Here is a 14,265-nt window from a genome sequence, read left to right as displayed (position 1 = left end):
GGGATATTGTAGATAGTTTTCACTCAGGTCCACATATGCAAATAGGGGATTGAAAGTGACATTCAGTGATTGGCTAGTTACAGAAAGTTGCTACTGTAGCTTTGTAGTGGAGCTGTATATAAGCAGGTTGGCTGAACCCATCAGTTCAGTTCTGTTCTGGCCTGTGAATAAACAAGAGCTGTTTTGAAGAATCGCTGTGTCGTCTGATATGTTCACCCACAACTTAACACAACAGAGCCAGACTGATACCCAGAGAGAACTTGCTGCAAGACAGACCCCAAAAAGAAAATAACAGAACACCTCTAGTCATCACATACAGCTCCCAAGTTAAAACAGTACAACGCATCATCAGAGATCTACAACCTCTCCTGGACAATGACAGTTCTCTTTCTCAAGCTCTGGGAGGAAGACCTTTCATTGCCTACAGACAGCCACCCAATCTTAAACAACTCCTAACCCACAATAATACTACAACCAGACTTAACACGGACATTGGCACCAGAGCCTGCAATAAACCCAGATGCCAACTTTGCTGCCACATACACCCGGACAACACCATTACTGGCCCCAACAACATCACACATACCATCTCGGGACTATTTAATTGCTCATCGTCTAACATTGTGTATGCCATCAAATGCCAACAGTGTCCTTCAGCTCTCTATATTGGACAAACAGGCCAAACCTTACGCCAAAGAATAAACGGACATAAATCTGACATCAAGAATCACAAAACAGAGAAACCAGTAGGAGAACACTTCAATCTCCCAGGACATTCTATACAAGATCTCAAAGTAGCTGTTTTACTACAAAGGAATTTCAGAAATAGACTGGAAAGAGAAGCTGCTGAATTGCAACTCATTACCAAACTTAAAACCATGGAGAGACCTGGTCTGAACAGAGACATTGGATTCCTATCTCATTATACATGACTAAGCCATTTCTCACCTTCTCACCCCTTGCCTTTTCCTGTAAGACCTATTACAGTCGTTAAGAGTCGTCAACAGGCTCATCTCAGCTATCTGCCAATCTCCCATTCCCAACACCCTGCTGAGTAATACCCCTCCCCACCTTCTCACTATATAGAAGGATCTGGCAACTTCTGTTTCAGTGTATCTGAAGAAGTGTGCATGCACACGAAAGCTTATACCAAGAACTAACTTAGTTGGTCTTTAAGGTGCTACTGGAAGGAATTTTTTTCTTTTTTGTTGTTGTTGTTTAGTCGTTTAGTCGTGTCCGACTCTTCGTGACCCCATGGACCAGAGCACGCCAGGCACTTCTGTCCTCCACTGCCTCCCGCAGTTTGATCAAACTCATGCTAGTAGCTTCAAGAACACCATCCAACCATCTCATTCTCTGTCGTCCCCTTCTCCTTGTGCCCTCCATCTTTCCCAACATCAGGGTCTTTTCCAGGGAGTCCTCTCTTCTCATGAGGTGGCCAAAGTATTGGAGCCTCAGCTTCACGATCTGTCCTTCCAGTGAGCACTCAGGGCTGATTTCCTTCAGAATGGAGAGGTTTGATCTTCTTGCAGTCCATGGGACTCTCAAGAGTCTCCTCCAGCACCATAATTCAAAAGCATCAATTCTTCGGCGATCAGCCTTCTTTATGGTCCAGCTCTCACTTCCATACATCACTACTGGGAAAACCATGGCTTTTACTATACGGACCTTTGTTGGCAAGGTGATGTCTCTGCTTTTTAAGATGTTGTCTAGGTTTGCCATCGCCTTTCTCCCAAGGAGCAGGCGTCTTTTAATTTTGTGACTGCTGTCACCATCTGCACTGATCATGGAGCCCAAGAAAGTAAAATCTCTCACTGCCTCCATTTCTTCCCCATCTATTTGCCAGGAGTTGATGGGCCCAGTGGCCATGATCTTCGTTTTTTTGATGTTGAGCTTCAGACCATATTTTGCGCTCTCCTCTTTCACCCTCATTAAAAGGTTCTTTAATTCCTCTTCACTTTCTGCCATCAAGGTTGTGTCATCTGCATATCTGAGGTTGTTGATATTTCTTCCGGCAATCTTAATTCCGGCTTGGGATTCATCCAGCCCAGCCTTTCGCATGATGAATTCTGCATATAAGTTAAATAAGCAGGGAGACAATATACAGCCTTGCCGTACTCCTTTCCCAATTTGGAACCAATCAGTTGTTCCATATCCAGTTCTAACTGTAGCTTCTTGTCCCACATAGAGATTTCGCAGGAGACAGATGAGGTGATCAGGCACTCCCATTTCTTTAAGAACTTGCCATAGTTTGCTGTGGTCAACACAGTCAAAGGCTTTTGCATAGTCAATGAAGCAGAAGTAGATGTCTTTCTGGAACTCTCTGGCTTTCTCCATAATCCAGCGCATGTTTGCAATTTGGTCTCTGGTTCCTCTGCTTCTTCTAAATCCAGCTTGCACTTCTGGGAGTTCTCAGTCCACATACTGCTTGAGCCTTCCTTGTAGAATTTTAAGCATAACCTTGCTAGCATGTGAAATGAGTGAAATTGTGCGGTAGTTGGAGCATTCTTTGGCACTGCCTTTCTTTGGGATTGGAATGTAGACTGATCTTCTCCAATCCTCTGGCCACTGCTGAGTTTTCCAAACTTGCTGGCATATTGAGTGTAGCACCTTAACAGCATCATCTTTTAAAATTTTAAACAGTTCAGCTGGAATACCATCACTTCCACTGGCCTTGTTATTTGCAGTGCTTTCTAAGGCCCATTTGACTTCACTCTCCAGGATGTCTGGCTCAAGGTCAGCAACCACACTACCTGGGGTGTACGAGACATCCATATCTTTCTGGTATAATTCCTCTGTGTATTCTTGCCACCTCTTCTTGATGTCTTCTGCTTCAGTTAGATCTTTACCACTTTTGTCCTTTATTATGGTAATCTTTGTACGAAATGTTCCTTTCATATTTCCGATTTTCTTGAACAGATCTCTTGTTCTTCCCATTCTGTTGCTTTCCTCTATTTCTTTGCATTGCTCGTTTAAGAAGGCCTTCTTGTCTCTCCTTGCTGTTCTTTGGAAATCTGCATTCAATTTCCTGTATCTTTCACTATCTCCCTCGCATTTTGCTTGCCTTCTCTCCTCCGCTATTTGTAAGGCCTCGTTGGACAGCCACTTTGCTTTCTTGCATTTCTTTTTCATTGGGATGGTTTTAGTTGCTGCCTCCTGTATAATGTTGCGAGCCTCCATCCATAGTTCTTCAGGCACTCTGTCCAGCAAATCTAAATCCTTAAACCTGTTCCTCACTTCCACTGTGTATTCATAAGGGATTTGGTTTAGATTGTATCTTACCTGTCCAGTGGTTTTTCCTACTTTCTTCAGTTTAAGCTTGAATTTTGCTATAAGGAGCTGATGATCTGAGCCACAGTCAGCTCCAGGTCTTGTTTTTGCTGACTGTATAGAGCTTCTCCATCTTTGGCTGCAGAGAATATAATCAATCTGATTTCGATGTTGCCCATCTGGGGATGTCCATGTGTAGAGTCGTCTCTTGTGTTGTTGGAAAAGCGTGTTTGTGATGACCAGCTTGTTCTCTTGACAGAACTCTATTAGCCTTTGCCCTGCTTCGTTTTGATCTCCAAGGCCAAACTTGCCAGTTGTTCCTTTTATCTCTTGATTCCCTACTTTAGCATTCCAATCCCCTATAATGAGCAGAACATCCTTCTTTGGTGTCACTTCGATAAGGTTTTGTAAGTCTTCATAGAACTGGTCAATTTCAGTTTCTTCAGCACCAGTAGTTGGTGCATAAACTTGGATTACTGTGATGTTAAAAGGTCTGCCTTGGATTCGTATCGAGATCATTCTATCATTTTTGAGACTGCATCCCAGTACAGCTTTCGCCACTCTTTTGTTGACTATGAGGGCCACTCCATTTCTCTTACGGGTTTCTTGCCCACAGTAGTAGATATGGTAGTCATCCGAACTGAATTCGCCCATTCCCGTCCATTTTAGCTCACTGATGCCCAGGATGTCAATATTTATTCTTGCCATCTCATTTTTGACCACATCCAACTTACCCAGGTTCATGGTTCTTACATTCCAGGTTCCTATGCAATATTTTTCTTTACAGCATTGGACTTTCCTTTCGCTTCCTTTCGCTTTTTTCTTTTAACTTAACACAAATAATTGTTCGATCTGCCTGCTGGGAGAAGAGTCTCTAAAGCAGAGCTTTCCAAACTTTTCATGTTGGCGACACACTTTTTAGACGTGCATCATTTTGTGACACTGGCTTGAGAGCAGTACATGTGAAAAGGATCTAGGAATCTTGGTTGACCACAAACTTGACATGAGCCAACAGTGTGACGCGGCAGCTAAAAAAGCCAATGCAATTCTGGGCTGCATCAATAGGAGTATAGCATCTAGATCAAGGGAAGTAATAGTGCCACTGTATTCTGCTCTGGTCAGACCTCACCTGGAGTACTGTGTCCAGTTCTGGGCACCACAGTTCAAGAAGGACACTGACAAACTGGAACGTGTCCAGAGGAGGGCAACCAAAATGGTCAAAGGCCTGGAAACGATGCCTTATGAGGAACGGCTAAGGGAGCTGGGCATGTTTAGCCTGGAGAAGAGGAGGTTAAGGGGTGATATGATAGCCATGTTCAAATATATAAAAGGATGTCACATAGAGGAGGGAGAAAGGTTGTTTTCTGCTGCTCCAGAGAAGCGGACACAGAGCAATGGATCCAAACTACAAGAAAGAAGATTCCACCTAAACATTAGGAAGAACTTCCTGACAGTAAGAGCAGTTCGACAGTGGAATTTGCTGCCAAGGAGTGTGGTGGAGTCTCCTACTTTGGAGGTCTTTAAGCAGAGGCTTGACAACCATATGTCAGGAGTGCTCTAATGGTGTTTCCTGCTTGGCAGGGGGTTGGACTCGATGGCCCTTGTGGTCTCTTCCAACTCTATGATTCTATGATTCTATGATTCTATGATTCTATGATTCTATGCTTCTATGCTTCTATGATTCAATTCAGTTTTACTAGCAAACCATAGGTTAAACAACCCCTTATAAGAGCTTTCGCGTGACACACCTACAGAATGCAGCTGACACACTGCCGTGTCGTGACACACAGTTTGTAAAGTTCACATCTGAAGAGTAATAGATTGTGAAAGCCTTGTGGATCCTTTCTGTCGGTGCCCACAGCAGCTTGCCTAATGCCTAGCCCAGGGGTCAGCAAACTTTTTCAGCAGGGGGCCGGTCCACTGCCCTTCAGACCTTGTGGGGGGCTGGACTATATTTTTGGAAAAAAATATGAATGAATTCCTGTGCCCCACAAATGACCCAGAGATGCATTTTAAATACAAGGACACATTCTACTCATGTAAAAACACGCTGTTTCCCCGGACCGTCCATGGGCTGGATTTAGAAGGCGATTGGACTAGATCTGGCCCCTGGGCCGTAGTTTGCCTACCCATGGCTTAGCCAACTTGAAGGCTTAAAAAATTGCAGAAGGTTGTAATAATTGCAGAGCCTCAGTACTTGTTCTCGTGGAAAACAATGCACAGAGATGAATTGCTGCGCCTCTCACTGACAGTGCTTTGCCCCCCAAATGGATTTTTCTTGCCTGAAATGGGTCCTTGAATTCCGATAATGCTTCTTCCTTGTCTGGATAGAGCAGGGAAGGAGAACCAGGGATGGAAGTAATAGTGCCACTGTATTCTGCTCTGGTCAGACCTCACCTGGAGTACTGTGTCCAGTTCTGGGCACCACAGTTCAAGAAGGACACTGACAAACTGGAACGTGTCCAGAGGAGGGCAACCAAAATGGTCAAAGGCCTGGAAACGATGCCTTATGAGGAACGGCTAAGGGAGCTGGGCATGTTTAGCCTGGAGAAGAGGAGGTTAAGGGGTGATATGATAGCCATGTTCAAATATATAAAAGGATGTCACATAGAGGAGGGAGAAAGGTGGTTTTCTGCTGCTCCAGAGAAGCGGACACGGAGCAATGGATCCAAACTACAAGAAAGAAGATTCCACCTAAACATTAGGAAGAACTTCCTGACAGTAAGAGCTGTTCGACAGTGGAATTTGCTGCCAAGGAGTGTGGTGGAGTCTCCTACTTTGGAGGTCTTTAAGCAGAGGCTTGACAACCATATGTCAGGAGTGCTCTGATGGTGTTTCCTGCTTGGCAGGGGGTTGGACTCGATGGCCCTTGTGGTCTCTTCCAACTCTATGATTCTATGATTCTATTCTATGATTCTATAACCGATGCTCTGCAGGCCAGATTTCGCCCAGCGTGGGTCCCAGTTTGGCCAGTGAGGCTGTTTCCCACCAAACCATGCCCACCAGCCCGACTGTATGAATTGACTGTATGACAGATTTCCCCATCAGGAGGAGGCTAAACATGTACACACTAAACCGTAGTCTAGTGATACATCTAGACGAAGCCAAACACCCCCAAATGTGGAAGAAGCATTTAATGTAACGTTGTTTGGCCCATAACATGCACCTGGAAGCTTAAAATGACATGGAAGCGCAGAAAAAGTTGGATTAAATGAAAATGTTATACTCTGCAAAGAGAAGGTACACAAATACAGCGGAACCTTGGTTCTAGAACGGCTTAATTGATGAACAAATCGGCTCCCAAATACCGAAAACCTGGAAGTAAGTGTTCCAGTTTTCGAATGTTTTTCAGAAGCCGAACGTCTGAAACGGCTGTCGGCTATTGTTTCTGGGGCACCTGTGCCAATTGGAAGCTGTGCCTTGGTTTTTAAACATTTTGGGAGTCAAACAGACTTTCGGAATGGATTAAGTTCAAGAACCAAGGTTCCACTGTACAAATATAAATACAAATAATAAAAACAACCTTTCTTCTCTTTCCACCTGGTATGCAGGCTGAGACCCTCCCTGCCCGCAGACTGTCTTGCCAGAGTGGTGCATGCTCTAGTTATCTCCCGCTTTGACTACTGCAATGCGCTCTACGTGGGGCAACCTTTGAAGGTGACCCGGAAACTGCAATTAATCCAGAATGCGGCAGCTAGACTGGTGACTGGGAGTGGCCGCTGGGACCACATAACACCGGTCCTGAGAGATCTGCACTGGCTCCCTGTATGTTTCCGAGCACAATTCAGAGTGTTGGTGCTGACCTTTAAAGCCCTAAACGGCCTCGGTCCAGGATATCTGAAGGAGTGTCTCCACTCCCATTGTTCAGCCCGGACACTGAGGTCCAGCGCCAAGGGCCTTCTGGCAGTTCCCTCATTGCGAGAAGTGAGGTTACAGGGAACCAGGCAGAGGGCCTTCTCGGTAGTGGTGCCTGCCGTGTGGAACGCCCTCCCTTCAGATGTGAAGGAAATAAGCAGCTATCTTATCTTTAAAAAAACATCTGAAGGCAGCCCTGTTTAGGGAAGTTTTTAATATTCAATGCTGTATTGTTTTTAACACTCTATTGGAAGCCGCCCAGAGTGGCTGGGGAAACTCAGCCAGATGGGTGGGGTATAAATAATAAATTATTATTATTAAATTATTATTATTATTCCATCCTTGCTTATCCATACACAGACATCATGGTGTTAATTGCTTCCATCGCTGTGCTGGCTGCTGGGTCCCAGGGGAATGTCTTTGCCACCTCTGCACTCAGAAGTTTGAGGTTTCTGCAGATCCTGCGCATGATCCGAATGGACCGCCGAGGAGGCACTTGGAAGCTTCTCGGGTCGGTGGTGTATGCCCACAGCAAGGTGAGAATCAGAGACCTGGGCAGGCAGCACTTGCTATATAGCCTGATTTGATTTAATAAGTTGCGTGCCGCTTTCCCATCAACCGTGGCTGACGATCGTCACGAGAGCATTAAAAAAATGAGCAAACATTTCTGCTGCTGCAAATAGGACTCATGGGAGCTGCAGTCCCAAAGATCTGGAAGGCACCTGTTTTGCAAAGGCTGCTCTGTGCATTACGGAAAAACCATTGCATTTGAGACGTGCTGTTCCATTCTTTCTTCTTCATTGTGTTGCAGGAGCTGATCACTGCCTGGTATATTGGCTTCCTTTGCCTCATTCTAGCCTCCTTCCTGGTGTACTTGGCTGAGAAGGGAGAAAACGATCACTTTGACACCTATGCAGATGCACTCTGGTGGGGCTTGGTGAGTATCCCCTTGAGGTCAATTTCTTGCCATGATGTGGAGATCTGCTCCTGCTCCTCCTCCTCTTGTGATTTCAGCTTGCACTTTCAGACTCTTTTGAGGGCCAAACTTGGTGTGAGATAATGGTGTGAACTGTGCATCTCCTTCAGGCTGCTTGCCAATAGCCGATACTGTTTTGTTGATGATGTTTTGGAAGAATCAGGCTTTCTGCCAAAGCACCCTAGCGCAGCGGAAGCGTCCTGGGCCCGTAACCTGTTGTTGGGATACTGCCAGGGAGATAAAGTCCATCATGGCCCCAAGCCGTCTGCCGGACGTCCATCGATCTCCCGTAGCCACGCAGTATGAGCGATTAGCGACACGAGTTTCCTGAAAATACCTTGCCACATTCCAGGGCTCATGCACACTCTTATCAGCAGATAATGCACAGCCAGAAGTCGCACTCAGGAAAGCATTATTTACAAGCTTTTATTCAGCGTTGATCAGAACAGAGAAAGACATGACTGCCTGCGACAGTGTCTCAGACAGAGAGAGAAACGAAAGCAATAGCAAACATAAACATCCTGTGAACAGGAAATACGCAGGCTGTGACACAAACATCCTGCTCCCTTTTAAGGTGGAACGGAAATATCCCAACAGATACAGCGGTACTTTGGTTCTCAAACGCCTTAGTACTCAAACAACTTGGAACCTAAACACTGCAAACCCGGAAGTCGTGAGTGTGCTTTGTAAAATTAACGAAGACTCTCTGCTAGAAGAGCGTGAATACTTGTGAGCTTTGTACAGAAGCAAGGCGAGATGGTGCTTTTGTTCTGCCTTTGTCTTCCTGTGCGCAGATTATCGGATTAAGAGAATAACAAAGTGGCAATTAGCGAGGTTCTCTGGCAGATGCAGTTGCCCTTTTGTTTCCCCTGTTTTTCTCGATCTCGTTCAGGTGAGGAGTTTTGGCCTTCGTTGCAAAGTGCGTGGAAGCCACGGATGGAGGAACGAATCAAATTCCAACGGCTCCCAAGTTTGGAAAGAAAAATGAATCAGTTAGTCTGTTACATCAACGGAGTGAGCCGTAGGGGGTGGGAAAAGCAGCTTGCTCTCCAAGATTTGCAAGTGGAATGCAAAGCAGCAAGGGGGGAGTGGAGTCTGTAGACTTTAATGAAAATCCCAAAGGTCTTTCGCAAGGATGTTTTGTGTGTGTGTGTGTGTGTGTGTGTGTGTTGTGGGGTAGTCATGCTGCTGCCTGTGACTTTTAGAAAGGGTATTATATTTTGTATTATAACATCACAGTGTGGAGACGGCTCAGGCCTATAATAAGTGAAAAATAGTATTAAAAATGGCATGGATGTTGTAGGAGGAGATTTGCATTACTCATCGCCAGGGATGTGATGGGCACCATCTGGTAGGTGCCAACAATGTACCTATAGTCTACGCATTTCTACAACTGAAGTGTGACGTGGGAGGAAAAAAAGAAGCGCAACCACATGGTGCTGACATTTCCCATTCCCAAAATGCTGCATTTTGAGTGTTGGGAAAATGTGGTGTTGCTGCAAGAGAAGTATTTCTGAGGTCCAGCACCAAAGGCCGCCTGGAGGTTCCCTCACTGCCAGAAGTAAATTTATAGGGAACCAGGCAGAGGGTCTTCTTGGTGGTGGCGCCCGCCCTGCGGAACCCCCATCGTTCAGCCCAGACACTGAGATTCAGCGCCGAGGGCCTTCTGGCGGTTCCCTCATTGTGAGAAGTGAGGTTACAGGGAACCAGACAGAGGGCCTTCTCGGTAGTGGTGCCCGCCCTGTGGAACGCCCTCCCTTCAGATGTGAAGGAAATAAGCAGCTATCTTATCTTTAAAAGACATCTGAAGGCAGCCCTGTTTAGGGAAGTTTTTAATACTTAATGCTGTATTGTTTTTAACACTCGATTGGAAGCCGCCCAGAGTGGCTGGGGGAACTCAGCCAGATGGGTGGGGTATAAATAATTTTGTTTGTTTGTTTGTTTGTTGTTGTTGTTGTTGTTATTATTATTATTATTATTATTATTTAGTATGTTTTCAGTATCCTGTTGGAAGCTGCCCAGAGTGGCTGGGGAGATCCGGCAAAATGGGTGGGGTATAAGTAAATTGTTGTTGTTGTTGTTGTTGTTGTTGTTGTTATTTTATTTGATGTTAGATGCTTTGCATGGGCTGAGCCAGTGTTGGTGAACTGGCTTCCTGTTGTAGAGGCCACTCCTGGTAACCAAGATGAAGAGGAAGTGGGGAGGTTGGCTCGGTATGGGCACGGTGGCAGACCCACTTTGACGCTCCTGCTGCTGTGCCCGCACTGTAGTGTCCTCTTCACCCCTTCACCTTTTTGGTTACTGGCAGCAATCTCCATATTGGGAAGCCAGGTGAGCAATGATTCCCTACTCAGCTCCATCTGTTTGCTGCTCTTCCCCCCTGCCCAATTTACAAAATTGAGTTTTAATAACAACAGGTAGGCTTACGCAAAAAGAAATGAAAGAAAAACTAGGGTTAATAATGATGATGATGATGATGATAGATTAGTTGTCACAATTGTCAGTAAAGAAATATGTGATTTACTGAGTCAATAATAAAACTTGCATGCTGATTTTTTTTCCAAACTATGGCTGTCTAGAAAAAACAAAGCCATTTGCCCCAAGCCTGGGGGTCCTTTGCCAGCTTGAAAAATTGCTGATCTGCATTGATTAGCAAAATGCTAATTGCCTTGCGAGAACGGTAGGCGCTTTGGCAATTTTGGCCTTGCAGTAAACGCCCAACCTCCCTAGCCGTATCCCTGAATTCTCTCCCCACTTCCCCTAGCTCCTATTTTAGGACTACAATACTGGAAAAAAGGGAGAAAATCTGAGCTTTTAATGAGGGGGTGTGAAGCAGCCATTAATTTGTTCCTTCTGGCTAATGAGCTGTTTAAAATGGGAAGCAGGTCAGCAGGAGTTGTTGGAGAGATTCACGCTGGATAGACTTGGAGTGCATGGCGGTCGGATAACGTTTGGTGGGGTGAAAGGATTCCTGATTAAATTTCAGCCATTCTTGAATCTCCTTTCCTTTGCACTGGGTAGCTCACTTGGTTAGAGCACAGTGCTGACAACATCAAGATTGCAGGTTCAATCTCTGTATGGGACAGCTGCAAATTCCTGCATTGCAGAGAGTTGGACTTGTTATAAGAAAAAAACTGCTCCCTTTCCCTTATGGGGTATTCCGGAGCCCGCATAGAGTCCTTGAGGGTTCCGTATCAGTTGGAGGAAATAACAGAGGCCAACCAGAGTATATTGAGAAGCAAAGCTGCTAATTAAGCCTGATCTTTATTAAAGGAAATAAACTGTTGCAACAGGGTCCCCAATCAGCACATGCAGGAGGGAGGAGAACCCTGAACAATCAGCACATGCAGGAGGGAGGAGAACCCTGAACAATGGTGCACAAGCCCTTATATAGACTTTTGAAATTGCCCACCCTGTAGCCCAAGACCACCCCCCTAAACATCATACATACATCACAGAAGGAGTCGGTCAACAGCAGAAATCCTGTCTGCTAGGATAACTGATAATGGTCACTGATTGCTTTGCCCGGGCGGCCTGGCCGTTCTTCTGTGATGATAAATACTTTAATTCCTGAATCCAGGTCACAGGCTCACCCAATTCATACACAAATACGCCCTTAGGACACGATTTGCAAGCAAAGAGACAATGGGAAGGCTTTCCCCATTTGCCTCCCTTACTGCAGAGGAATATTTGAGGTCATTGGGAGAGTCAAAATGGCTCCAGGATTGCTCTCCCATACTATTTCAGACACATGGTCCATATATTTAGATATGTGCGCATTTATGAATATTTACTCTATATTTGAGACCTTGTAACAGACCTGATGATCCTCAGGGTCCCTTCCAACTCTACGATTCTATGATTTTTCAAACCCACATCCTCATCTTCACTAGCTATAAACCATGCCCACTTCCTCTCCAGGTATCAAGAGGGAATATTCAGGGATGCAGGAGAGGATATATTGTTTGATTATAGCCTTTCCAACTTGTGTTAACAAGTTCACAATTTAGCAGAGTAACATCCCCTTTTTAAACTCACAGTGGATGTGTTTGCTCAGGCTCGCTAAAGCCTCTATAATAACTGTTCTTGTATTTTCCCCTTATTCCCTCATAAAAGATAAGGCACAACACAGTCTTTTATAAAAGTGTAAAAAGAGTTTACTCACTCACATTCTGTTCACAATCGGATCCCAGAAGGCAGATTTAGCTTAGAAAAGTAACATACACCTGGAAACTATCTCATCAGGAGACAGTCCCTTTGTCCTCTCTTGCCTAGAAGCCAAGAAAGCATCTTAGGCTAAGCAGATGTTGCTTCTTCGATGCATGTAGTCTAAGAGAGAGAGATGGCTGCCCTGCCCTGTGCTTTTGTTGTTACCTGCACAGGTGAGGCCACGCCCACCTCTAGTCACATGCAGAGGAAGTCTGTTCCATTCCAGAAAGAAACAGGAAGCTTACCTGCTGGCTGGACAAAGATTCCTCTCCATGTGTAAACATGTTCCCTCTAGTGATGTTGTACTTGACTGCTTATGTTTCACATCCCACATGGCCTTCTCAGGTTTCTTTTGTGTGTGTGTGTGTGAGATAATCAGTGCAACTGAGAGCAAGTGTGGTGCAGCGAATTGGGTGCCAAACTAGGACCTGGGAGACCAGGGTTCAAATCTCTACTGCATAGGGGAAAATAGATGGGTTCCTGCCCTCAGGAGGGGCTACAGTCTAAAATAGAAGTGAGGTGAGGGGCAGATAAGGATGAGGAAAGGTCACCATGGACAAAAGTTCAGCCCCTCCCCACCCCCAGATTATGCATTCTGCTCTTTCCTCTTTCCCCTCGATATAGAGGAAAATGACCACCTGGAAGAATTGCAGGAAGGAAAAAGAGAGAGTTAAACAAGTGGTTAAAATGCTCAGTCGCAGAAACAGATAATTGGATTAGTCATGCAGTGGATTTACCTGGGCTGTACCATTTCAGCTTGCAACATGTGGTGGGGATTAGGAACCTTCATTTGTTGGAATATTTTTGAAGATAAGCAACCACAACACACACAAAACAAGTGTATCACTAGGGAGAAAGTTTCTAGTTCAGATGCAACAGGTTATTTTTTGTAACTGATGGTATTTTTCTCGTTCGGTGATAGTTTCATTCTCCCCTTGCAGACTGGTGATGAACACAGCGAAATAAATCGGAGGACACCATTTTCCCAATTCAGATTATTTTGCCAAAAATCCTGTTTTTGCCCCAATATTTTTATTTTTTTTGTCCAAATGGCATTCCCACTTATGAATGAATGCTTATAGATGTAGACTAGCACAAATTTAGCATTAGTTTTTAAAAAGTCAGAAGATATATAAAAAAGGGAACAATTGGTAAACCCATTAAAAGATGTGATGAATGAGATTTTTAAAAACAGATAAAATCCCAGAAATATGGAAAGAAGCCTATATTTCAGTATGTAAGGTAATGAGAATAATGTAGAAGAATGAGAAAATGCAGTTATAAAGGAAATCATGGAAAGAGTGGAAGGGAAGTAAAAGTAAAGACATACAGGAATTAAACAATTTGGAGGAATGTAGATATGTTACCATTATTATTATATGCTCATGTTTTATATTTAGGTTATCACCTTTATTTTTGTTTTATTTTTATTTATTTTAAATGATATTTATTAAGAATTTTAGAATTACAGAAAAAAGAAAAAAGAAAAAGAAAAAAACAGAAAGAAACCTTTATTTTTGTTTTAAGCATGAATGTAACAGAGTACGTATTGATGGCAAGATATAAGAGAAAAGCAAATAAAAATATTATTTTTTAAAAAGTCAGACGATACAATATTAATTTCTCTTAGGAAAGAATTATTGGGAGTGAAATTTCATATGGAAATATTTTATTCTTTTGAAAAACTGTGCAGTCTATTAGACACCGAACCAACATTACCCTTGAAGAGCCGCTATTGATGATATCTGCCTTTCCTCAGATTACACTGACTACCATTGGCTATGGGGACAAATATCCACAAACCTGGAATGGGCGCCTCCTTGCTGCAACTTTCACCCTGATTGGCGTTTCCTTTTTCGCTCTTCCAGCTGTAAGTAGGCACTAGGCATTTTTTATTAAGCTCAGTGATGAAAGTAGCATTGGCATGATGTTGCGGGAAATGACTTTTTTTTTTA

General features: G+C 44.2%; 1 protein-coding gene across 10 annotated transcripts in view; it reads left to right on the top strand.

The window, feature by feature from the left end:
• The window catches only part of KCNQ2 (potassium voltage-gated channel subfamily Q member 2), a 149,982-nt gene that overhangs the window by 60,254 nt on the left and 75,463 nt on the right, over positions 1–14,265 (top strand). For all 10 annotated transcript variants that reach the window (XM_082225917.1, XM_082225913.1, XM_082225915.1 and 7 more), the window contains exons 4-6: positions 7,486–7,661; positions 7,937–8,062; positions 14,070–14,180. In XM_082225917.1, the coding sequence (XP_082082043.1) occupies positions 7,486–7,661; positions 7,937–8,062; positions 14,070–14,180 (413 nt within the window). The remainder of the gene's footprint in view (positions 1–7,485; positions 7,662–7,936; positions 8,063–14,069; positions 14,181–14,265) is intronic.

Source organism: Podarcis vaucheri (assembly GCF_965113315.1).
Source record: "Podarcis vaucheri genome assembly, chromosome: 6".
Taxonomy (NCBI): domain Eukaryota; kingdom Metazoa; phylum Chordata; class Lepidosauria; order Squamata; family Lacertidae; genus Podarcis; species Podarcis vaucheri.
This window is presented reverse-complemented; position numbering and strand designations above follow the sequence as displayed.